The sequence below is a fragment of the Symphodus melops genome (genome assembly GCF_947650265.1).
Source record: "Symphodus melops genome assembly, chromosome: 10".
Classification (NCBI taxonomy): domain Eukaryota; kingdom Metazoa; phylum Chordata; class Actinopteri; order Labriformes; family Labridae; genus Symphodus; species Symphodus melops.
The window spans coordinates 1,389,576-1,412,765 of NC_136700.1; the positions used below are offsets into that span (position 1 = coordinate 1,389,576).

General features: G+C 48.1%; 1 protein-coding gene across 1 annotated transcript in view; it reads right to left on the minus strand.

The window, feature by feature from the left end:
• Positions 1-511: 511 nt before the first annotated feature.
• The window catches only part of slc8a2b (solute carrier family 8 member 2b), a 36,023-nt gene continuing 13,344 nt past the window's right edge, over positions 512-23,190 (minus strand). Inside the window, exons 2-15 of the mRNA XM_079354044.1 lie at positions 18,543-19,036; positions 16,980-17,117; positions 16,658-16,885; positions 16,163-16,528; positions 14,971-15,096; positions 14,640-14,835; positions 14,159-14,289; positions 10,844-11,217; positions 7,224-7,327; positions 6,169-6,186; positions 3,938-4,062; positions 2,572-2,671; positions 1,703-1,978; positions 512-978 (exon numbers count right to left, since the gene is read on the minus strand). Of these exons, the coding sequence (XP_079210170.1) occupies positions 602-978; positions 1,703-1,978; positions 2,572-2,671; positions 3,938-4,062; positions 6,169-6,186; positions 7,224-7,327; positions 10,844-11,217; positions 14,159-14,289; positions 14,640-14,835; positions 14,971-15,096; positions 16,163-16,528; positions 16,658-16,885; positions 16,980-17,117; positions 18,543-18,932 (2,949 nt within the window). The 5' untranslated portion in view covers positions 18,933-19,036 and the 3' untranslated portion in view covers positions 512-601. The remainder of the gene's footprint in view (positions 979-1,702; positions 1,979-2,571; positions 2,672-3,937; positions 4,063-6,168; positions 6,187-7,223; positions 7,328-10,843; positions 11,218-14,158; positions 14,290-14,639; positions 14,836-14,970; positions 15,097-16,162; positions 16,529-16,657; positions 16,886-16,979; positions 17,118-18,542; positions 19,037-23,190) is intronic.

The window sequence follows — 23,190 nt, forward strand, 5'->3', positions numbered from 1 at the left end:
AACAAACTTCATGTTATAGTTATTGTAAACATTTCACTCCTTTTTTTTCACACTGTGCTCCGCCTCCGGAGAGGAGACGGGTGGAGCTGTAAAGGAGAGGAGGGGCGGGGACAAACACAGGTGAGATTCCCTCAATGCAACTAGGATGGACACATTTCTTTTCTACACGGGCTTCTTCTGAATCATCGGTCTGAGCCGATGTCTCCTTGTTTCCTAAACTCACCTGGCTTTAAATCAATTCTCCGGCAGCTCACCTGACCCTCTCTCACCTCCGAAAAGTCACAACCACTTTCTCGCTCTCTCTTAACTTTTGCTACAGTAACCTTTATTTTTTTCATACTTCTCTCCCCTCAAAACACTTCCCCTGGTCCTTCATCATGCCTGTAACGGTGTGTGTGTGTGTGTGTGTGTGTGTGTGCGTGTTCATGATCTGTTTACACATGCCTTAATGTGTCGTGTGTATGAACATGAGTCTCCAGGCTGCAGGGAGCCAAACAGATGAATCTTACACTTGTTTCATGAAGTGTGGTCGGTAAGTAGTGAGTGTTAATGTGTGTGTTGCCGTGCAGGATTCTCTCCGAACTCGCTGCACCTTCTTCTTTTAAAAGCCCGGGATGTGGCAGTAGGCCTCCAGGCTGGAGAAGAGGATGTAGAGAAACCACAGGCCCACAAACAGCAAGCTGGTTAGGAAGCGGGGCAACATGGGGCCGCCCAGCTCTCCGCCAAAGGCCGGCCGGCGTCTGAACAGGAGCACGGCCATGGCGATGAAAGCGAAGATGGTGAAGAGCGTGACGGAGAAGGCCAGCGACCCCGGGTCCACCCTGAACTCCTTCCCTTGGATTTTCCAGTAGACGGCAGCCACCGACCATGCCACGCCGATCCCCAGGAACACGTTGACAGCGTTGCTACCGGTGACGTTGCCAACAGACGCATCAGCATGCTGGTCCTGCATGGCGGCCACTTTGCTAGCAAAGGTGTCTAAGGTGGAAGAAAGAGGCAGAGAGAAAATCAGTGGAGGAATGAGGAACACACAGGGAACAGGAAGGAGTATAATCAGAGATATGATAAGTGAGCACGCCACACGTACCGAAGCTACAGTCCTCTGAGCTCCAAGCGGGCAGCCCGTCATAATTACTAAACAGACTACTGAGAGTGGGGCCGTGCACTTTGATATCCTCGGTTTATTCACCAAACAGCATTTCATTTGAGAGTTGTATTTCACTAGAAGTTCTCTTTCACCAGCAGAGGGCGCTGCGGAGTGTCGAGCAGTGACGCACGTACATGCGCTGTTACTACCTGGTTGAGTTTATCTCTACAGATCAAACACAGATCTAAGAAACATATCAGCACCATATATCTTCATCAGATTTTTTTTTCCTTCTCCTGAATATCGTTATCGTAAAAAAAACCCAAACCCCACATCGGTCTGAGACGTGACAGGAAGCCTGCAAACATGTTTCTGTCACTTTTAATCATTCTGTTTCCCAAAATGTCGGTCGATGGAGAGTTTGAAAACCGCTGTAGCAAAAAGTCCTGAATGACCGACTCGTAGGAGAGTCGCAGATCATCGTCATGGTCTCATTTAAACAGCTGAATGATGGATCCATTTATTCTATTTCTGCAAACAGCATCAAACTTCGGCTGTCTATTAGTGTCCACACGTCACCACTCTGACAAAGTTATAAAACATCCATTCACTCACCTGGAATAGAAGTTCCCAGAGCGACAAACACCACAGCGGTCACAGTGTCCCGCAGCCCCACAGTGCAGCCGAAGTGTGACGCCAAATCGCCGATGACGGCGGTGAGGAGGCCGATGGCGCTGATGGAGACGAGGAAACAGGCCCAGCCGTTCCAGTACTCGGTGGGAGGGACGCAGGCGAAGATAACCTTCCAGAAGACGGTGAGGAAGTGCATGACGTAGTCGTAGCAGGACGGGAGACGCTCCTCACGACCCTCCTCGTCTTCATCGCCGTCTCCTGAAGGGAGAGAAACCGTTCATCAGAGTCACCTTTAAAGCGTCTGTCTCCACAGCTGTGACACACTGAACAGGATACAGACTATAAAGTCCAAACAGATCTACTGTTGAATCCAGACTGGACGCATTACTGTCAGCAGTGCACGCCTACTTCCACTAGATGGTGCTCTTCCATCACTTCCACTCCCACCAACGACTCTTCTACACCGCCTGCATGAGCACTCGTTCACTTATTCATATCATCATGCACAGGACACAAATACACTGTAGTGATTCAGATCATCAGCCTGAGGCACATACAACACCGTAATAGACTTATTTAAACAGAAAAATAGTTGTTTCCTCTCACTGCATTTCATAGAGTTAATAATCACTGTGAGAAAAACAGGAAGCAGAACACAGGAAGTCCTCATGTTTATCACTCACACACTAAACTCACAGGTGTGATATGGTTCGATTTGAAATGGAGTCTGTTGTACACACATAATCCACACAGTGGGAGCAGTCTGTCAACTCTGTGTTCACTGCAGTGTTACGTCATAAGCACACACACACACACACACACACACACACACACACGCTCGGGGAGCTCACCTGCGCTGACAGTGACCGCCTCCACAAACTGTTCCCTCCACGAGTGCGTGCCGATCACCAGCGCCAAGTTGGTCTTCTTAATGAGCTTGTCAACGGTGCTCTGTCAATCAAAACACACAACACACCTCGTTAGCGACCAATTACAGTCGAGGACGGTCGACAGAGTCGCTCAGGTGTAGCCTCGCACACGCCCGTCTCCACGATGGAGTGAACTGAATCGTTCCTGATCACAAACATTAAACATCACGTTGAAATATTTCTCATCTTTTAAAACAGACTCAGAGGTGTAAAACAACAATATCCTCGTCAGCACGGCAGTAAAAACAGCTCTAAAGGTCAGCGGAGGGATTCATTAACAATCCATTGTTTAAATGTGAACCGGAGCAGAAAACGGATGGGTTAGCAATAACATGATGTAATCATTGTGTGTGTGGGACTTCAGGGTTCCCTGCTGGAGGGTCTGAGCTGATCTGGCCTTGTGGTTTGTGGTTTGATTTCTTAAAAATACACCTGAGCTTAATGCACATGTCAAATACTCGGATGTGCTCGGCTTCCTCCGACTTCGCTCTTCATGCACAGGTGAACGCAGTGACAGCACGCAGCCCGCCGTGTGCGCCTCGGGCTGGCAACACATGCCCTTTTAATAATTCAAAGCCACATTAGACCTGCTCCCTCAGAGGGGCTAAGACCTGCCTCAGGACTGTGGAGAACAATACAACAGTGCATTTTTCACGACATGTCCAGAAAAGAACAGATCAATGCTTTTCACGCCAGGAGCACCGGAGGGGGGGGGGGGGGGGGGGGGGACTCCTGCTCCGGGTTTTGGCTTCAGGAGTGAAAAGTTCAAATATTTCTTGGTCATATTTTGACTGAGTGGATGTTCAGAGGTCTTCGCCTGCTGCTTTCAGACTTTTTGGTTTATTATTCCACTGATGAGATGATCTGAGGCACTAAACCTCGAAGCAGCTTTGGGCTTCCATCAATAAGTCATCAACACATTTATCTGGAGTATCACGATAATAAATGAGGTTAAAAACATCAGGGAGTGTTGCTGACATAAATAAGAGAGGAGGAGGAGAGAGAGAGAGCACAACAGTTTCATAAATCACAAAGATGCTGCTCTCCTCCCAGAGGAAACTTCAGCCACCTCGGATGACGTCTCTCTCACAGCGGGAGATTATCAACGTGGGATGGGAGGGGGCCGGACATGACGAAGTGGCAAATGAAGCACCTGATTCTGACATTATGATGAATATAAATATCATCAGCCCCTCGCACATGCTGACGTTGAAACTTCCTGAATATTTCCTGCCGTGTTCAGACGTCAGGAAGGCAGGAAGGGGGGGGGAGTGAATGAAAAGTTCACCTTGAACTCGTACGACTCCTCGATGACCACCTCCAGGCGGCTGTGCTCCCCAAGGATGGGCTTCCCCATCTCGGCTATCCTCCGGGCCTCCTCCTCCTCCGAGCTCATCTGACCCTCTGCTCCCTCTGTGGGGAGAGAAGAGGAGGGGGGGGGGTGTCACACACATTTTCAAGCCCTGCCTGTATCAATAACAGATCGTGAGTCAACCTTGAATCTAGAGCTGCACTACATCGTTTGTGTGTGTGTGTGTGTGTGTGTGTGTGTGTGTATACCAAAGTATCAGTGTGTGCATCATTAGATTTTTTTTTGTCAGCCACAGTGAATATTACATGACCTCAATCCAGTTAAACAGAGAGTCAGTGAGATCGTGCACGAGTTCAGAAACATGACGCTCTCTGCTGAGTGTTTCTGTAAGTGGCTTTTTCTCTTTTATCCCTGAGCTCTGGAGAGAGAGAGAGAGAGAGAGAGAGAGGAAGAACATAGACACAAGGTAGTATGGAGAGAGACGTGTGTGTGTGTGTGTGTGTGTGTGTGTGTGTGTGTGTGTGTGTGTGTGTGTGTGTGAAGCATTACAGCTCTTCCTCCCCTCTCTTCAAAGGCGGCCATGTCTAATTATGAAAAGGCTTTAAGAGTCGAGCAGCACGTGGCAACCGTCCCTGCTGCATTCAAAGACTCCAGGCTGTCGTGAACACACACACACACACACACACAGAGTCAGACACACACACACACTCACACACGGCCTGCCTTTCCTTTCCTCTGAGCAGTAACGTCATCTACCTTCCACCAAACAACGAGACCGCCTCCCCCGCTGTGAGAGTCGACTGAGGTGAAGGAGAACACGACTGCCGCAGGGCCTCGCACTCCTTCTGGCTGCGGCTGATCCTCAGTCATGTGAGGTTAAAGGGGCTCTGCTGCTTTGCTCTCTGGCGGCTCCAAGTGGCAGCAAGCGGTACTTAACATGTTGGCTACAAGCGGTGATTCTCAAACGGGCGGGCCTAGTTTTGACGTGGAGGGGCGAGCTCGATAAAAACAGAGCACAGCGTTCTGCGCCGCACTAAATTGTGTACCGGTGTGACGGTCACAGTGTGACGGACTCCACCGTCTTTGTGCTTCTGTAGGTGATGAGGAACAGACGCACAGCCTCCTTTTGGCTGAGTGAGAAAAGCCTGAGCGATACATCAGCATCAGCACACAGTGACAGCGCGGCGAGCGAGGAGCGCCGGCTCATTTATGAAGCGTTTCTTTTTCCAAACGGTTCGATTGTGCTGCGCTGTGATTCAGCAGAGAGGCGCCAAGTCGTTTCACCGTGCTGCAGAGTAAACAACCCGGCTGCGTGTGTGTGCTGCTCTCTGAGGGAACGTCCTGCTGTCACCTTCAGTAATAATGTGGATCGTCAGCTCGTGCTTCTTCATCACTTCCAGGAGCTTTCAGACCTCCGCTGTTAAATTAGCATGCACAGTGCGAACAGGTGAGTGATGTTCAAACAGTGAAGACAAGTCGCAGGGTGAGGAAAGTGCACTGAAGGTATGAAGGTACGAGACGGAGAGATCTGCACGCCACGAAGCTCCCGTTTAAAGGATTTATAAAGAAGGAGGCGTTCGGAAATGAATCCTTCAGACAGCAGCTCCTTGGAGAGCACATCGTTTGTGTCATGTGTTTTTTTTTGTTTCAGCTCCCTCTTATGGACGTGCATGTGGTTTTGATTTTTAATGAATAAGAAGGTAAACACAGGAAGTGCTCTCTGGCTCTTTACACCGCACACACACATGATGAGACACCAGCTGTCAGGTTAACGTCATGTTTCCTTTCTGTCCACGTTGGCCTCGTCTCAGTCTTTCAGATCCCGCTCTTCGGATCATGATTGGGCTTCGTGCCCCGCTCCCATCTGTTTGCCTCATGTTGCCACTTCATCGTCCTTGTGTCGCCTTGTTCCAGCACTCTTTTCTTCTGTTTGACCTTTTGCTTTCCCGTCTTGGATTTGTTAGATCCAGTATTTTTGGATGACCTCCACACCGACCGGAGCGTTTATTGAAATGATTTTGGGGCTTTTGTTAGATTGTATTATGGATTAGATTGTTTGTATTATGAAGTACTGTGTGTATCTACAGGACGGAGTTGGTCCGACATACAGAGACTCGTCTTTGACTCCTGGAACTCTGATGATCTGACCAATGAAAAACAAGCTTGAATAGTCAGTTTGAATCAGGAGAATAATGAGATGTTCTTACCTTGGCTGAGCAGCAGAGCTGTGAGGAGAAAAGACACACACACTGTGTGTTAGTAAAGACACACACACATGCACACACACACACACACACACACACACATGCAGCTCTGCAGAAGTTCACCACAGTCTCCTTCTTACAATTCATCAACGTGCACGCTCGCTGTGTTCAGATGAACGTGCACGCTCGCTGTGTTCAGATGAACGTGCACGCTCGCTGTGTTAAGATCAACGTGCACGCTCGCTGTGTTCAGATGAACGTGCACGCTCGCTGTGTTCAGATCAACGTGCACGCTCACTGTGGTCAGATCAACGTGCACGCTCACTGTGGTCAGATCAACGTGCACACTTAAAGTCACGGAGGTCTCTGAGAGACACGCTGGTCTGCTTCTTTGTTTGATTCATTTCCCGCCTCCTCACTCTGTCACACACTTTCCCAAACACACTAATCGTCCTCTGGATCCTCTGTGTGTCTGTCTGTGTGTTTACCATCAATTATAGATTTTATCCTTCAGACTTCAGAGTTCAATAACAAACAAACACACACTCCTCTCAGCCTGAGCGTGTGTGTGTGTGTGTGTGTGTCCTTCAGTCTCAGATAAGATCATTATTGATCCCTGTGGATGCAGACGGCTTCTCTCCTGACCTGACTGTCATAAGAACGATGTGAATTAGACCTTAAGACGGGAGAGGAGTCGTCATAATGTCCTGAAATAAACCGACTGTGCTGTGTCTGCGTGGAGTTGACTCATTCTCTGTGTTTCTGAGCTGCCTTTTCTAAACTGTTTGACGTTGCTCCGTCTGCAGCTCTGCTGATAAGCGTGCTACCTTTGCATAAGTCAGCCTCAGACCTCTCCACCCGGCGGCCTCTACTGATGACTCTCTGTTTACTCATCTCAGCTTGTTTTGAATAATTCATGAAACAGACAGGAACTAAAAAGTCCAGTAAATTCATTCAAGAGGACAAAAAAAGTTTGGAAGGAACTTTTTTTGTTTTGTTTTAAATCAAACGTGACGTCGTGTTTTTGACGTCCGCTCATCAGCTGAACTCAAACACACCTGAGATTCCTCTCTTCAGCCAGCGAGGCTCCTCCAACACGATGAAGAAGTTCTCATGCTTCTCGTACTCTTCATCGTCGATGATCCTCACCTGAAACATCTGACTGCACACACACACACACACACACACACACACACACACACACACACAAACAGAAGAACTTTAACATACAAAGTATTTTGTATTCCTGAGGCTAACATTTGTAATCTCACGAGGGTGTTCAGTGGAATAACACACAGTTTCACACACACACACACACACACACACACACACACACACACACACACACACACACACACACACACACACACACACACACACACACACACACACACACACACACACACACACACACACGCAGCCTGTCACACGAATGAAGTAAAACATTTCATCAATAGGTAATATAGAGCTGGCAGGGCATTCACCACAGTCATCCTTTCTATCGACAGACTGTGAACCCCAAGGACCATGAACATGCATTCATTCAGACACACACACACACACACACACACACACACACACACACACACACTCCCTCCTGTTATCTCTGCACAGGCTGAGCTGTGTGCTGTGTGTAAATCAGGGAGCAGAGAGAGGACACACGATCGATTATTCATTTTCAGGTTGTTGCAGAAGAAGAAGAAAAGAAGAAAAACATTTGAACAGGAAGTGAACGAACCAATCAGAGACGTGTGTTTGCTAAACGGTATAAATCATTAGATGCAGCATCTTAAATAAAGCCGGCGTTTAACCCAACTCAGACCTCATTTATTTCAAGTGTTTCTGATTGTTTGTGTTCATGTCAGATGAGATCTGTGAGAATAATCCAGAACACTGAAGTCTACATAAAGCTTTACACTCTGCAGAAACTACTAAAGTTCGGTGAATTTCAGACAGAAATAGAACGAATGAAATAGAACATGAACTTTAACAAAGACATATACTCAGAACTTTCCTTCGGGAATCTGACGCAGGAAAAGTGAGTCAGACAGGCTTTTTTTTTTTTTTCTTCCATCTCGACGTCTGTTATTTGTAAGGTACGAGGACGAGAGGCTATTAGAGGAGAGGAAGTGATGATGACAAAACCTGTTAGTGTCTCTGAGGCCGGACGGACTGAAACGTCTCTATGGTAACCGGCTCGCAGCGAGCAGAGACAAGCAGAGAGGGGAAGGGAAGATAGATAAAGATGGAGGGAGAAAAAGAAAAGAGGAAGGGAAAAGTGTGAGACTAAGATGTGTGCTGAGAGGAGTGTGATGAGCTCAACGAGGTGAAATGACCAGCGTTTACTTCGAGGTGACCAACCCTGCAGGAGTGGCCTTCAAAACATGTGTCCAGCAAAGCAAAGCTCAGATGTCTTCTTGTCTTTCTTAGCGGAGAGAGGGGACATTGGATAGAGAGAAAGGAGTCAGGAATCATTCGAGCTGTTTAGGATCTTTCACTCGGACACGTCGAACATGTGCCTTCAGGAGCTGGGGATTTAACCAGCAACATTCAGGTTCAGAGACGACCGACCCATCCACTGAGCCACAGCTGTACATGAGCTATGTGTAAGAGAGTCACAGTGCATGTTTTAGTGGCTGAGGAGGACACACAGTGTCTTTCCATAAATAAAGTGTCTGACTGGGCGTTCTGCAGCGTTCTGCTTCGGCAGCATTTTCTGATATATGAGTTTCTCACTTTGCATCACATTTGCAGCTGATGAGTGCCAGACAATTAAATGTGCAAACTGAGCAGCCACAACTCAAAGTGTCTTTATTCGTTTTCACAAACTGAAAATATGGAGATCATCTCAGGAGGACTGCGCCTGATCTTCTCCTGATCCAGCTGTTTATGCTCTTCACAGCTGGAGATGTCAGATCCGGGGGGGTGGGGGGGGGGGGGGGGGGGAGTAACAGACGTCTCTGTACGATGATATGAAGAGATTATTTGCCTTCATATCAATGCTGCATGTAGTTCAAACAGAACAGAACACACTGCAGCAGTTTAATCACGTGGACAGAAATCTTGGTGCAAACGTCACTCCCACTCGCTCCAGGTGAATTTCACGCTGCCGTCTTCTCACATCAGCTCAACTGATGTGAGAACTAGAACCTCCAGATACAGTCGAAGTTTTTCAGGATTTTTCTGCAGGTGTAAAAGCCCCATGAGTGTAGTTCAGTCTTCACCAAGCTTGCCTACAGAGTACATGGAGGTACAGGAGTCTATAAAAAACAGATGGCTGAGCCTCCGGGTCAAATCCTATTTCAAGCAAAGCAAGATGGATGTGAGGTTAAAAAAAATGGAGCAAGAGCAAGTCTCCGAGGTGAGAGGACGGAGTCACCTCTAAAGACAAAGATAGAAAGACTAACAGAAGCGCTCAGTGGAACTGCAGTCACAGCGGTTTTTACTGTCAGGCTCGCCGCCTCGTCATCTGCAGATGAGCTGAAAGGAGACGAGAACACAACGAACCTCGCAGCAGAAATGTTCCCGCTATTTAGCTTGACCCTTTTTTTGGGGTGTGCGAAGATGACATCGTTAAGCAGCGGGAGAACAAATTGGATTTAATGACGTTGTAAAAGCAGGGCGGAGACGGCGTGCTGAGAAAACGTTATCGAGCTGAAACACAGTGAGATCCAGCGAGCCGGGAGCAGCCCTGTCTCACCTAATGCAGGTCTCTGTCAGTCAATGAAGCTGCCAGTTCACATCAGCTGCTGGAATCAATATCTACTAACAGTGCAGTCCTGTTTGATGCATGTGCTGCACACACACACCAAACATAGGACAATGACTGCAGACATGCACGGGCAATTAAAAACAAGCTGAATGAATCATCTGACTGATTAAAATGCATGAATCAAACCAGCACTTATACAGAAGCACAGCAGCTTGTTATCTTCTTATTGTGATGATAAGTTGATGAGAGACTCCAGAGACTCATTAGGGACAGGGACAGGTCTCAGAGGTGTCCGTTAGCTTTGCAGCCAAACACTCACTTGAATTTGAACTTGAGTCACAGGCCGCCATGAATAACAAGGAGGGCGAGGAGAGAGAGAGAGAGAGAGAGAGGTGAGGAGGAGGCGAGGTTAATGAGGGAGGGAGTCGAGGAGAGGAGACCACACAAGGAGGCAGATGGGATGGGAGCAGGAAAATAAGGAGAGCCGAAGTCAGGAGCGAAAAACATCCCACTAAGACATTTAATTAATGAGCTCTGAAAAATATGACCTTCTTCAGGTGAGAGACAGTTTTCTAATCAATACCCATGAGGCATTGCAAAACGCAAGCAAGCTGGCTAATCTTTACTCAGAGACTCAGAGAGAGAACTGACGCCTGAAAGTTGAGGATTATTGGATTTCAAACTGTCTAACTTCTTAAAGCTGCAGAAAGGAGATCTGACTCAATCTGATATTATTATTGTTCATTATCTGAAAAACCAAATCTCTCTCCTCATGTAACAAAAAGACAAACCTCTCCAAGCAGGATTATCATCAGTGCTGCTGGTTTGTTTGGAATTTTCAGAATAAAAGCTCCAATTGATTTAAGGTAAGGAGGGAGCAGAAATACGTGGTGTCAATACGTGACGTGTCGTGGCGTGCCGTGTCGTGGCGTGCCGTATCGTGTCACTGTATCTGGACTGACTCACGTGGTCTGGTCGTTTGAGAACTCCAGCTCTCCCCGGGCGTCCTCGAAGTCGGCTCCAGCCTTGGCGGTGCCGGACTCGGTGTGGTACGGCAGGATGACGGTGCCGCGTGCGCCGGAGTTCCTCACCACCGTCACCTCCATGGTGCCGACGCTTTCGCTCACGCGCACCATGCGCTCGCTGAACGTGAAGATGCCGGCGTGGTCGTCGTCCAGGATGGTCACCGTGGCGACCAGGGGCTCGACCAAGCGACATTTGGGGGCGGCACCGACTTCGTCGCTCTCGAACATCCCCTCTGCGTCGCCGACGCGCAGATTCATCAGACGCACGAAGAAGTGCTCGTCCTCCTCGAAGATGTCGTCATCGATTATCCCGACCTGGAGACACAGGAGGTCGTTATCTCAGCAGAAGTTAAACACGAAATGTTTCCCTCACTCGATCAATTAAAGGAACTTTTATGAAAATGTTTAACCAAGTCTTTGTCGAAGTTCTTTATCGTGATTTGTAATTTTACGTCTCTTTCCTCTGCTGGAATATTTTCAGACTTTAATAATCGGCTGAATTGTTCAAATCCTTTTTCATCACTGAGCTGCAGATTCGATTCATCCTCTCACATCCTGTCTTCTTTTCATTGTATGATTTATGCCTGTGTTATGATGAAGAAAACTGGTTCTGAGTTCTGGAGGTCTCTGTGTTTATTCATCAGGGTGAATCCGGTCTGAGCGGCTTCACACGGAGCTGAAATGAAATTGGACTTGTGTCAGAGCAGCGACGCTTTCAGCTTTAATTGGTTTCTTGTGAGCGATCGATAAAGCCCACTCGTATTCTGTGGAGATAGAAGACTCAGACCGTTGTAATCTACTCCCTCAGCGTGTCTCTTTTACTCCTGCTGGAGGAGACTAAACATCCCGCCCTGCACAGGTTGGGGGTTCGATCCCTGCTGCAACATGTCTGTGATCTGAGTATGATTGGGATTAGATACGATCCACATGACTCTTCAGCCTGTCTCATCGCCCTCCTCTCATTCTATCTGTTTTGGATTTTTCTCTAAACTTCTAATTTGAGAAGAGATTATCCACCTCGACCTTCATACGACCTTCAGGCTTTCAATTTAAAACAGAGAGAGCTTTAAAAACCATTCAAAATCATTTTAGTCAAGCTGGTCATTTGATCCTGAGCTCAGAACATCTGCGATCAAAGACAGCGGAGTCAGAAGCAGATTGGATGAAAAACAAATATAATCCAGCTCAATCGTTTTCTTGATGAGATCGTTTTTGAGCTCTGAATATGAAATCAATAGTCACGTTCATTATCAATGACTCGCTGTTCTTTAGAGCAAACTGTCCTGACTCAATCAACTTCTCAGGTTAGAGAAGGTGCTGCTCTGCAAGCTTCTCTTTCTCCTCCTCCTCCTTCTCCTTCTACTCCTTCTCCTTCTTCTCCTCCTTCTCCTTCTCCTCCTCCTTCTTCTCCTTCTTCTTCTTCTACTCCTTCTCCTTCTTCTCCTCCTTCTCCTTCTCCTCCTCCTTCTACTCCTTCTTCTTCTTCTACTCCTTCTCCTTCTTCTCCTCCTTCTCCTTCTCCTCCTCCTTCTACTCCTTCTTCTTCTACTCCTTCTCCTTCTTCTCCTCCTTCTCCTTCTCCTCCTCCTTCTTCTCCTTCTTCTCGTCCTTCTCCTTCTCCTCCTCCTTCTACTCCTTCTTCTTTTTCTATTCCTTCTTCTTCTATTCCTTCTTCTTCTCCTCCTTCTTGTACTCCTCCTCTTCAACTCCTTCTCCTTCTTCTTCTTCTCCTTCTTCTTCTACTCCTCCTTCTCCTTCTCCTTCTTCTTCTTCTCCTCCTTCTCCTTCTTCTTCTTCTTCTTCTTCTCCTTCTTCTATTCCTTCTTCTTCTCCTCCTTCTTCTACTCCTCCTCTTCTTCTCCTTCTCCTTCTTCTTCTTCTTCTTCTCCTTCTTCTTCTACTCCTCCTTCTCCTTCTTCTTCTTCTCCTCCTTCTCCTTCTTCTTCTTCTTCTTCTTCTCCTTCTTCTATTCCTTCTTCTTCTTCTCCTCCTTCTTCTACTCCTCCTCTTCTTCTCCTTCTTCTTCTTCTTCTTCTTCTTCTTCTTCTCCTTCTCCTTCTTCTTCTTCTTCTTCTTCTTCTTCTATTCCTTCTTCTCCTTCTCCTCCTTCTTCTACTCCTCCTCTTCTTCTCCTTCTCCTCCTTCTTCTCCTTCTCCTCCTCCTCCTCCTCCTGCATGTCTGAGCCGTTTACGGTGCAGGCAGGGGTTTTCAGAGCTCTGCTGCATCATTAATCAGTCCAGCAGAATCCTGGGCTCATCCCCACCTCCTCTCTCTGAACTGTCGACCAGCTTGGTGATGAAGATAGAGAACCCGTCTAAACCCTCCATCACTCCCTCCAGTGACTGAAATCAGGCCGACCCGGGCCTTCACCCCCCCCCCCCCCCTTTTGTAATAACCACAGAGGGAAACAGACACCGATCAACACCTGTTCTTATCAGCTGCTGCTTCAAACAGAATGAGGTCGTCTCAGACTGATTCAGATACAGATGTGAGGAGAGTTTCATCACTGCGTGACACTCTGCAGGTGGATGATGTTAAAAAAACAATGGGCCAGATCACACCTAATAATGCTAATAACATCATGAATTGTGCAGAATTAGCACCTGCACTTTGCCCCTCTTATCAAACCGATGACAGCTGGTGCTGACACGCCCTCGAAGATGTGACGTGAGACAGGCCAACCCAGGACGCCGTCTCTGTGCACCTCCGAAAGCATCTTAATCCTTCGGTGGATGTGGCCCAATAATGTTGTTCTTAAAGGAGGAGAAGCCCAAAACAAACCCGGCTCTCACACTTCTATGTTTTCTCCTTGAATCCCAACACCTGTCTCTCCTCAGCGTGACGCCCTGTTCCTGCTGGTACCCCCCCCCCCCCCCTCGATGATCTCCTTGAATAGCTCTCGATTTGAAGAGACACAGTGTGGCTTATTCAGAAGCTGGCACCATGTTTATCCAGCTTCACTGAGTAAAACCTGTGAGCTCTGCTCCTGCATGTTTTCAGCATGGCACATTTATATTCAACTCTGGACTCCGAGCTTTCAGGCTGAGTGACAGATCTCCTGTTCCATAATGTATACGATCAGATAATAACTCAGCTTCTCCACTGGGATCATTAAAGTTTCATCTCCAAACCTTAAATTAACCTTTAATAATGTCACTAACTGTGAGAGTCAGAGCTGGCTCAGTGAAGAGCTCCAGGACCAGGTCTTGTGTTTCAGGTGGGTTGTGTGACAGTGTGGGATTAGAGTCCTGTCACCTTGATGTCTTTCTGAGTCTCTCCAGGTTTGAAAACCAGCGTTCCCTCGCTGTACTCGTAGTCGGAGCCGGCGTTGGCTGAACCGTCCTCGGTCCTGTAGTCCACGTAGAAGGTGTTCTCCCCCAGACCTCCTGAACGGCACAAACAAGAAGTCAGGAACGCCACACATGCACTAGTTTTTATTTTAGTGACTGAACAAAAACAACCTCCTGCAGCGACTACATCCACACAGGACGGGGTCACACCCAGGGTCTCTGGTTGCTTTTATCATGAGGCAGCATTAGCTCAGTCTGCAGGGACCGGAGGGTGGCCGGTTCAAGTCCCAGTGCAGACTAAGATATGATAGCTGGAGAGGTGCAAGGTCACTCCCTGAGTGCTGCAGGAGGTTAGACGAGGCAGCGAACTCTGATGTGTGTGTGTGAGAAGCATGCATGGCGTGGTTACCCCGCTCAGGTCAGTCTACTGCACGGAGTCGGGATACCTTGGCAGACCACAGTCAGTTTCAGGACGCCGCAGTTCTCCATGCACTGACTGTGGGCGCTCTCAAATGAGATGCGGCTGCAGATGCCGTGGTCCTCTTCCTCCGGTGCTTCCTCGTCAGGGACGACCGCACGGCGGGCGTGGTCTGCCGCGTGCTTCTTCAGGATGTTGCCGGCTCCGATCATCATACGAGTCGCCTGGAGGGACGGAGAGGAGGAGACGTTCACAACCAGAAACATTCCTGTTCACATCCTATTGGTCGTCCTGTTTCTTCAGTATGAGTAACATACTGAGTGTGTGTGTGTGTGTGTGTGTGTGTGTGTGTGTGTCACCTGGATGCGGTAGAAGGCTCGGCTCTTCTGCTGGTGCAGCAGGGCGTAATAGTTGGCCAGCTCCACCAGCTGGTCGAGCTCTTTGTCCGGGTATTTCTGCTTCAGCTCCTTCAGGATCCGAATCACCTGAAGGACAGACGAGAACATGATGACCAATAAAAACACACGGGGGTCCGTCGGAGGAGGGAGGTTTCCTACTGTCATTGAAACGACTGCTCAGGTCTTAGCATGTGTGTATGATGATATGATGTGTGTTTTATTCTGTGTTGACCTGCCAGGGGACTGCAGGTGGAAATTAGCAAACTGCTATAATCTAATCCGTGAGATTATTTTTGCACATGGTCCCTGACAACTAAACTCGGAGGACCCCCGCCCCCCTATTGGCCCAGACCCTGGACACTCTGACATCATCCAGCGTTTATGTTTCACCTCTCAGCTCATCCGCTGAATCACCGCCTCACTGCTCAGGATGCTTAAACTTTCAGGAGGAGTGCGTGTGTGTGTGTGTGTGTGTGTGTGTGTGTGTGTGTGTGTGTGTGTGTGTGTGGTCAGAGTCCTGTGTTTACGAGTGTGTATGAGAGAGAGAGAGAGAGAGAGAGAGAGAGAGGATCAGTGCTTGTGAGTTACATGTGGTCCGCTAACGAGGCAGTCAGCTTTAATCTAATAAAGTTCTGTGAGAGGAGGAGAAACCACAGCGAGTCCCTGATCTCATATTTCCAACCTACACGGAGAGGCGGAGCAACAAAGAGCAATCAAACCCTTTTTAATGACGCAGCGCCGAGCGTGGAGGATGAACTCACGTTAACTCACTAACAGAGTTATTGATGATTTCTAGCAGCACAGAGCCGAGGAGGCGGCGTCTCCACGGCCGGATTTACAAAATGAGCTGGTGAAATCACAAACAGGGTGACATCTGTGGGACTCGATGTTTTCACACCTGACACCTTTACGTGAGTCAGTGCTGTTCTTTGGGCTGTTGGTGCGGACCAAACAACCGGACCAGAACCACTTCAGAATCTGGTGCAGCCATGTTTTTATTCAAAGTGGTGATATTACTTCGAACCCCGGCTCCTCTTGGAGGACGTACATAATGTGCACGGAATAACCACTGATTGAGTTCTCTGTTTAAAGAGTGCAGATAAAACACTTTGTCCACAGGGGGGCGCCAAAATCACCACAACGTTCTCCCCACCTCTTTGCGGCTCTCGTCCAGCTCCTTGTTGCTCTCCATGTTGACCATGGTGCTGTTGGAGTTCGGCAGCGTTCCTCCTCCGATGTTATTGGCTGCGGCGCCCGCGGCCCCGTCCTGAGCTCTGCCGCCACAGTTCTCAGCGGGGACAACAGCGCCCCCTCGTGCTGGAAACTTGCCGTCTATCATCATCTCCATGCCGCCCTTGTTTGGCGTCAAGTCGCCCTCTGTCTCCACGACGATGCCGTGGCGCTTATCGGCCCGATAGCGCTTGCCCATGTATTTGTAGAAGAGCAGGCGGCGATCTGCGATCCACGCCAGGATGACACACACCGGGAAGAACAGCAGGGTGACCAGGGCTTCCCACACCTGAAACACACACACACACACACACACACACACACACACACACACACACACACACAGAAGCTCTTCAGACCATGCATGCACAGCTATGCTGACTCAGCGTAGCGTCTTTCTCCTCGGCGCGTGTCTCACCTCCACGACGCCGGGCGACATGACCGACAGGATGAGGTAGAGCCAGATGTAGGCGAAGATGCTCCAGAAGGCGGTGATGAAGAACACCCTGAGGTGTTTGATCTTGCGGGACTCGCCTTTGGGGATCACCCACACGCAGATCCCGATGATCACAAACATGTTGAAGGCGGCGCTGCCCACGATGGTTCCCGGTCCGAGTTCACCCGCATAAAACCCATGACCACATACCTGCGAGAGGACGTGTGAGATAAGACCGGAGCAAGAGTGTGTGTGTGTGTGTGTGTGTGTGTGTGTGTGTGTGTGTGTGTGTGTGTGTGTGTACCTCTATAACAGACAGGAGGATCTCCGGAGCGCTCGAGCCCAGAGCCATGAGCGTCAGATTGGACACGGTTTCGTTCCAGATCCGAACCGTCGCCACTGATGTTTCCCCGTTAGGCATCGTGATGGTCACCTCCTTCTCCTGTAAACACACACACACACACACACACACACACACGCACACACACACACACAATTGAAGGAAACTCAACAGGACACTCGATTACTTTGAACTCAGATAAACACGGAGCCTCCAGACTTGAACTCTTTGATTTGCTTATTTCTTCTTCTACAGTTTATTGACCTCTGCTGTCGGAGCTTTTAGTGAGTGTTGTTGAGTTCCTGCTGATCAGACATTTATTCGCTCTCGTTTGGAGAAAGTTCACCAAATCTATTGTCCACTAGTTCTTCAGTCACTTTTAGGTTTTGGTCAAAGCAAAGAGTCAACGTGACGACAGATACACCCAACACAGTCCATCAACCCATCATCATCAGGGACCCTTTTCATGGTTACACATGTGTCTCTGGTCCGGTCTGTCCCTCTTCATCGGGTCTTCAGGATGAGGACACACAGGATCTCCGTGTTCCTGTGTGTCTGTCCTGTGTGTCCCTTTTTGATCCATTTTACTTGTTTTTTTTATTTAGCTTCATTTTTTTTTTTTTTTTGGAACAAATTGCTGGTGATAAAGATTTAACCGTCTCTCTCTGAACAGTTTGTCCTTTATCTCGTGTTTGTTTTGTTTTGTTGATGTGAGTGTTTACTGTGGACCCCCCTTTGGGGGGGTTTCTCCTGAAATCAGAGGAAAATGTTGCTGAATGTGTGTGTGTGTGTGTCTATGTGTGTGTGTGTCTATGTGTGTGTGTGTGTGTGTGGTTTTTTTTAGTCCATTATCCTTCCTCTGTCCTCTCTCTCTCTCTCTCTCTCTCTCCTCTGAACATCATCATCCAGTCAACCCTCCTGAGACCCTTCCTCTCTCTCGACTGCATAACCTCAACATCTGAACCATTACGGGGAACACACACACACACACACGCACACACACACACACGCACACACACACAAACACTCTCACAGCTGTATCACTGCAAGAACTTCCACCAACTGTCCCCCCAGACGACATCACGCTCGTCCTTAATGGATGCTTATCGTCCTTTCATTTCTGTGTGTGTGTGTGTGTGTGTGTGTGTGTGTGTCTGTGTCTGTGTGTGTGTGTGCATGTGAAAACAGCTGTGGGTCATTTACACCGTCACAGAGGATAAACGGATGGAGAGGGAAACTCTTACACTCCAGTCACTCCACGTGTACAGAAGCTTCAGCTCTCCAAGTGGGCGTTCGACTCCGACCTGTGGGTTCTCTCTCTCTCTCTCTCTCTCTCTCTCTCTCTCTGTCTCTCTCTCTGTCTCTCTCTCTCTCTCTCTCTCTCTCTCTCTCTCTCTCTCTGTCTCTCTCTCTCTCTCTCTCTCTCTCTCTCTGTCTCTGTCTCTCTCTCTCTCTCTCTCTCTCTCTTCTCTTGCACGGCACTAATGCGTGGAAGCCACAGGATGATAGGACGGTTGGGCGTCTCACCTGTGACGTGATGACCTCTATGGACGCCATGAAGCGGTCAGCGATGATGGACACTCCCAGGAACATGTACATGAGGGACACGAAGTAGACCACGGCTCGGGCCACCTGGTCCCCGAGTCCTTGTCTCTCGGACACCCAGACGGGGAGCAGGATGCCCGGTTTGCAGACTGGCACCTCCTCACACTTGTTCTTCTTGCTCGACATGTTGCTGAAGGCGTAAGACGAGGAGGGCGGGAAGGTGACGGAGGGCAACATGGAGGGGGAGACGCCCCGCAGGTCCGGGTCACTGCTGGGCTCGGTGCGCTGGGACTCGGCCCGGCAGTGGGGGAGAGGGAGGAGGAAGATGAAGAGGAGGAGGAGGAAGGGGGCGGGTGAGGCGTGGAGGGACATGGCGGCGTTCTGTTGCCTTGTGAAGCAGGAGGAGAGGGAGAGACAGAGGTGGGAGGGGAGGGGGGGCTGCTGGTTTAGAACTGAGGGCGGTGCGAGTCGCTCACCTGCAGGAGAGAGAGAGAGAGAGAGAGAGAGAGAGAGAGAGAGAGAGAGAACATAAATCAGTTTCAGCTTCTCAGTGAGTTTTCGTTTTACGTTTACGAGGAGCACAAACGCAAAGTGTGGACGCAGCGATCACACACAAAGTCAAAGCAAAGACAGGAAGCAGGCTCGCTCCACACGGGGGGAGAACTGAGGCCAGGACGTTCGCTTCCATCCCAGTGGAAAAGGTTTGCAAACAATCTGCATGTTTCCTGAAGCACACAGACGACAGGCAGCAAGAGAAATGAACCCACCAAGTTCCTGATCAAAGACAGACTCAGTTCATGTTAACACATCTCTGCTGCAGCCAGCACCTGGAGGACCGAGGCCATATGTATATATGTAACTGATGTATTCATAAACTCCTCGTTCATGGTCCTATATTCATTTAAAGGTTTCAACATCCATGTCAACAAAGAATTCCTGGAATAAAAGCAGGTGAGAAGCGTGATTCATAGAAGACCTGCTGCTCTCCTTTCATCGCAGGGAGGTGAGTCATGGGAGTCATTCGAAGGAAGGAAGAAAAGAGGGTAAAGGAAGGAAGGAAGGAAGGAAGGAAGGAAGGATGGAAGAGAAAAGATGAGGGGGGGAAGAGAAAGAGAAAATGTGAAGAAAACCGAAGGAACAAGAAAAAAGAGAAATAAGGATCTCAGTGTTTGTGAGGTGAAAGTGATGTTTTGCTGTATTTCAGGTCTTTTCTGTCACATATTTCTCATTTTATTTTACAACCGAGGACAAGTTTCTTTTGAAGGTGTTGAAGTAAAAGTGGCCCTTGATGTGACCTCGTGAATCGATGATGAAACAGCAGTGAGAGAGAGAGAGAGAGAGAGAAGCTGCAGACGAGGACAAACAAACGACGAGTCATCAGATAAAAAGGGAGACAGCGAGGTGAAGTTTCACAAGCGACAAATCATCTCTCATTAATCAAACTATAATCAAACTTTTAACGTCTCTCTGAGAGAAGCACAATGAAAACTGAGCTTCTTTTGGCAGGTGAAGGTGACTTTATAGGAATGTAAAACTTTATTTAACCAGGAAAAACAACGAGCAGCCACACACACACACACACACACACACACACAACGTGCAAGATACACAACACATAAACAATTCAATAAATGAACAAATCAGCCTGATCTCACAGTTTTGCGTATAAATAGCACAACGTTGTAATGTCGTCAATGCATACGCCAAATTGCATTTCTGCGTGCATATGACACGCCAATCCCTAACGTTCAGGAGGAGTCAAGGCGTTACGCATAGACAACTATTCTAACCTCTCCAGATCCCGTTTCCTGACCTTAACCAGCCGCCATGTGGTGCTCGGCGTATCATATGCACGTAAAAATGCAATTTGTGCGTATGCATTGCACGACATTTGAATGTTGTGTTATTTGTAGGCAAACTGAGCGACTGGGTTGAACAAATACGTGATGAGGTTGCTCACAGCCAAGTCGTCTAACCTCCTCATCGAAGCGTCCAATCAGAGCAGCTCGTTAAGTCACAGGACTGTTTGTAGTTTATTAAAAAGAAGAATAAAGGATAAATGCAGATGAAGATACTTCAGTGTTTAAGGAGAGCGTGATGAGTGAGGCCTTTAAATGTTTACAGAGTCCAGAGTGTCGAAGAGAAAAGGCAGAAATCAGTATCTTTTTAAAACTTTCAAAGTAAAGACGGATTTGATCCTAAAGTTAAAAAAAAAAAGAAAAACTCAGGTGAAGCCTTTTCACCATCTGCTGAATGTGAGGTGGTAAAGAGTGAGTCATCGATTAAAATACCAAGATATATGCAGCTCGTCTGTGCCCCCTCACAAGTCAGGATTAAAGGCTTTCGTTTTGTCTGCATTTCAAACAAGTTTGAAATCATTAAAATATGTTGAACAGCGTTTAAAGGCGAGTCGTTACTGGCAGAGAGTTTGATCCGCTGATGCTGCTGAGAAGTGCATGACCGAGTCATCACTTTGAATAACAAGCGTTCAGATTTATGTTATTTAAATACAGAATTTAAAAAAAAAGGGTCTGACCCCTGAGGAACAGAGAGAGAGATCATCCTGCACAGTTCAATCTGTGAGCTTTGTTTAATCGAACACAGCTTTGAGAGTGTCTCACTTCCTGATGCGTCAGTTTTCAGAGGCAGGAACGTCCTGCAGGGAAGCGGGAAAATACGCAGGAGAAGGAAGGAGAAGAAAAGTGACGCAGAGAGAGAGATAGTGAGCTAACGTTGGAGAACAGGATCTTTGTAAGTTTGTTTACTCGTGTCGTGTAAAGCCAGGATGATTCACGGATCCTGCGTGTATTTGGCTGTGTGTGTGTATGTGTGTGTGTGTGTGTGTGTGTGTGTGTGTGCCAAATATTTAGATTTAGACCTCAGTGCGACACCAAAGGATGGACAGATGGACCGAACCTGTTATGGTGTTCATCGGCCCTTAAACACGCCGCTCTCCGCTCCTCTCTCTCCATCTGTGAGCGAGCGAGAGAGGAGGGCAGCACCTGCTCCGTCCTTCTGTTTCACACACCTCAAATCAACACACTTTGGCAACAGGAACCCAAACACATGACACAGAATCTCCTTTTCCTCTACACACACATCTCGTGTATCAGTCCGGATGTGGAAGTTCGAGAACAACATCAGAAAAATAAAAGGTTTACGGGTCACCTGGCGTTGTTGGTCCAAACGTCTACATCCTGGTTGATCGTTAGATTTGATCTATTTAATTTTAGTTTCAAACAGACCCTGAAATCCTGAAAGAAAATAATCTTGTGCATGCAAGTCAATCACACATCATCTCAGGTTCTGATCAGATTATAAAGGATTATATCAGCAAATCCTAAAATAGAACCGTGTGCAGAAGTTCGTGTCGCACACCGGATCTTTTTTTTTTTACTTTTTGAGATTTCAGAGGCTGAGTCGAGAAAGACTCTTTTCACAACTGATCCTTTTTTTAAATGTGATGTGACAGTCACCTCTCATATACGAACGCCTCAGCACAGAACCGTCACAATTTACAATATCGCACGATGAAGCAAGGTCGACCTCTTCAAATGTCGGACGTCCTCGACAGCAAATATTGTTCCATGAACAGCGAGATGTTTCCATGCTGCTCCGTGTGTGTTTTTATCTTTGTGTAACCAGATGTTTGTTGTCCTGTTTGCTTCTGATGCACTGCCTGTGCACAGCCGCCACATCTCTCCGCTAATGCGTAGCCACAGGTCCTGATTCTGCGTGTGTTCAGGGCGAGTGAGATAACCTTTTCAGTGTGCAGTGCAATGTCAGGCAGCACGTCCCTGTGATGTCACAAATCTTTAAAAACAGTCTCATAAACTTACTTTAAGGTTAAAAGTGGATTTTCTTTAAACAGCGGGTCACTGTAGCCGGAGGAGAGAAGGAGGACGATGAAGGAGAAATACAGCAAAGAGAGGAGAGAAGGCGTATAGAGGAAGAGGAGGGAAAACGGGGTACAGCACATAGATGAAGGAGGAGATATAAAATAAGGAAGGACAGAGGAAATGAAAAGCTTTAAGGAATGGTGGAAGGTGAGGGGGGAGGGAGGGAGGGATAAAAGACCATGAGATGGAAAAACAAGGGCACAAGGAGTGATGGAATGGAAGAAGGAAAAGCAAGAAGAAGACGATGATGAGGAGGAGGAGAGGAAAATGAAAAGGAGGGACAGAAGAGTGCTGGGGGATGAGGAGACGATCAAAGTGGATGAGGAGGGATAAAAGGAGGGATCAGAAGGTCAGATGGAGCGTGATGGAGGGCGAGACGGGTCACTGACGGGTGGGTGGGGGGTGGGGGGTTCAGGTGAGGGGTAGTAAGGAGGAGAGATGAGGGCAGGAAGGAGAGTAAGGGCCCTAAACCTGTCGTCATGCGAGGTCCAAACCGTGTGTTACCATGGCAACCAGGGCAGATAGGTTCGGTGGGCTAATTTATCACCAGACCTGTGTGTGTGTGTGTGTGTGTGTGTGTGTGTGTGTGTGTTGGGGGTGGTAAAGACTGAGCGAGAGAGGGAAAAAGAGAGACAGAGCCAACATTTATCACCAGAGTCGGACAGAGCCGAGGGACAAACCCACTGATCTTTCCCCCCCACACACACACACACTCACACACACACACACAC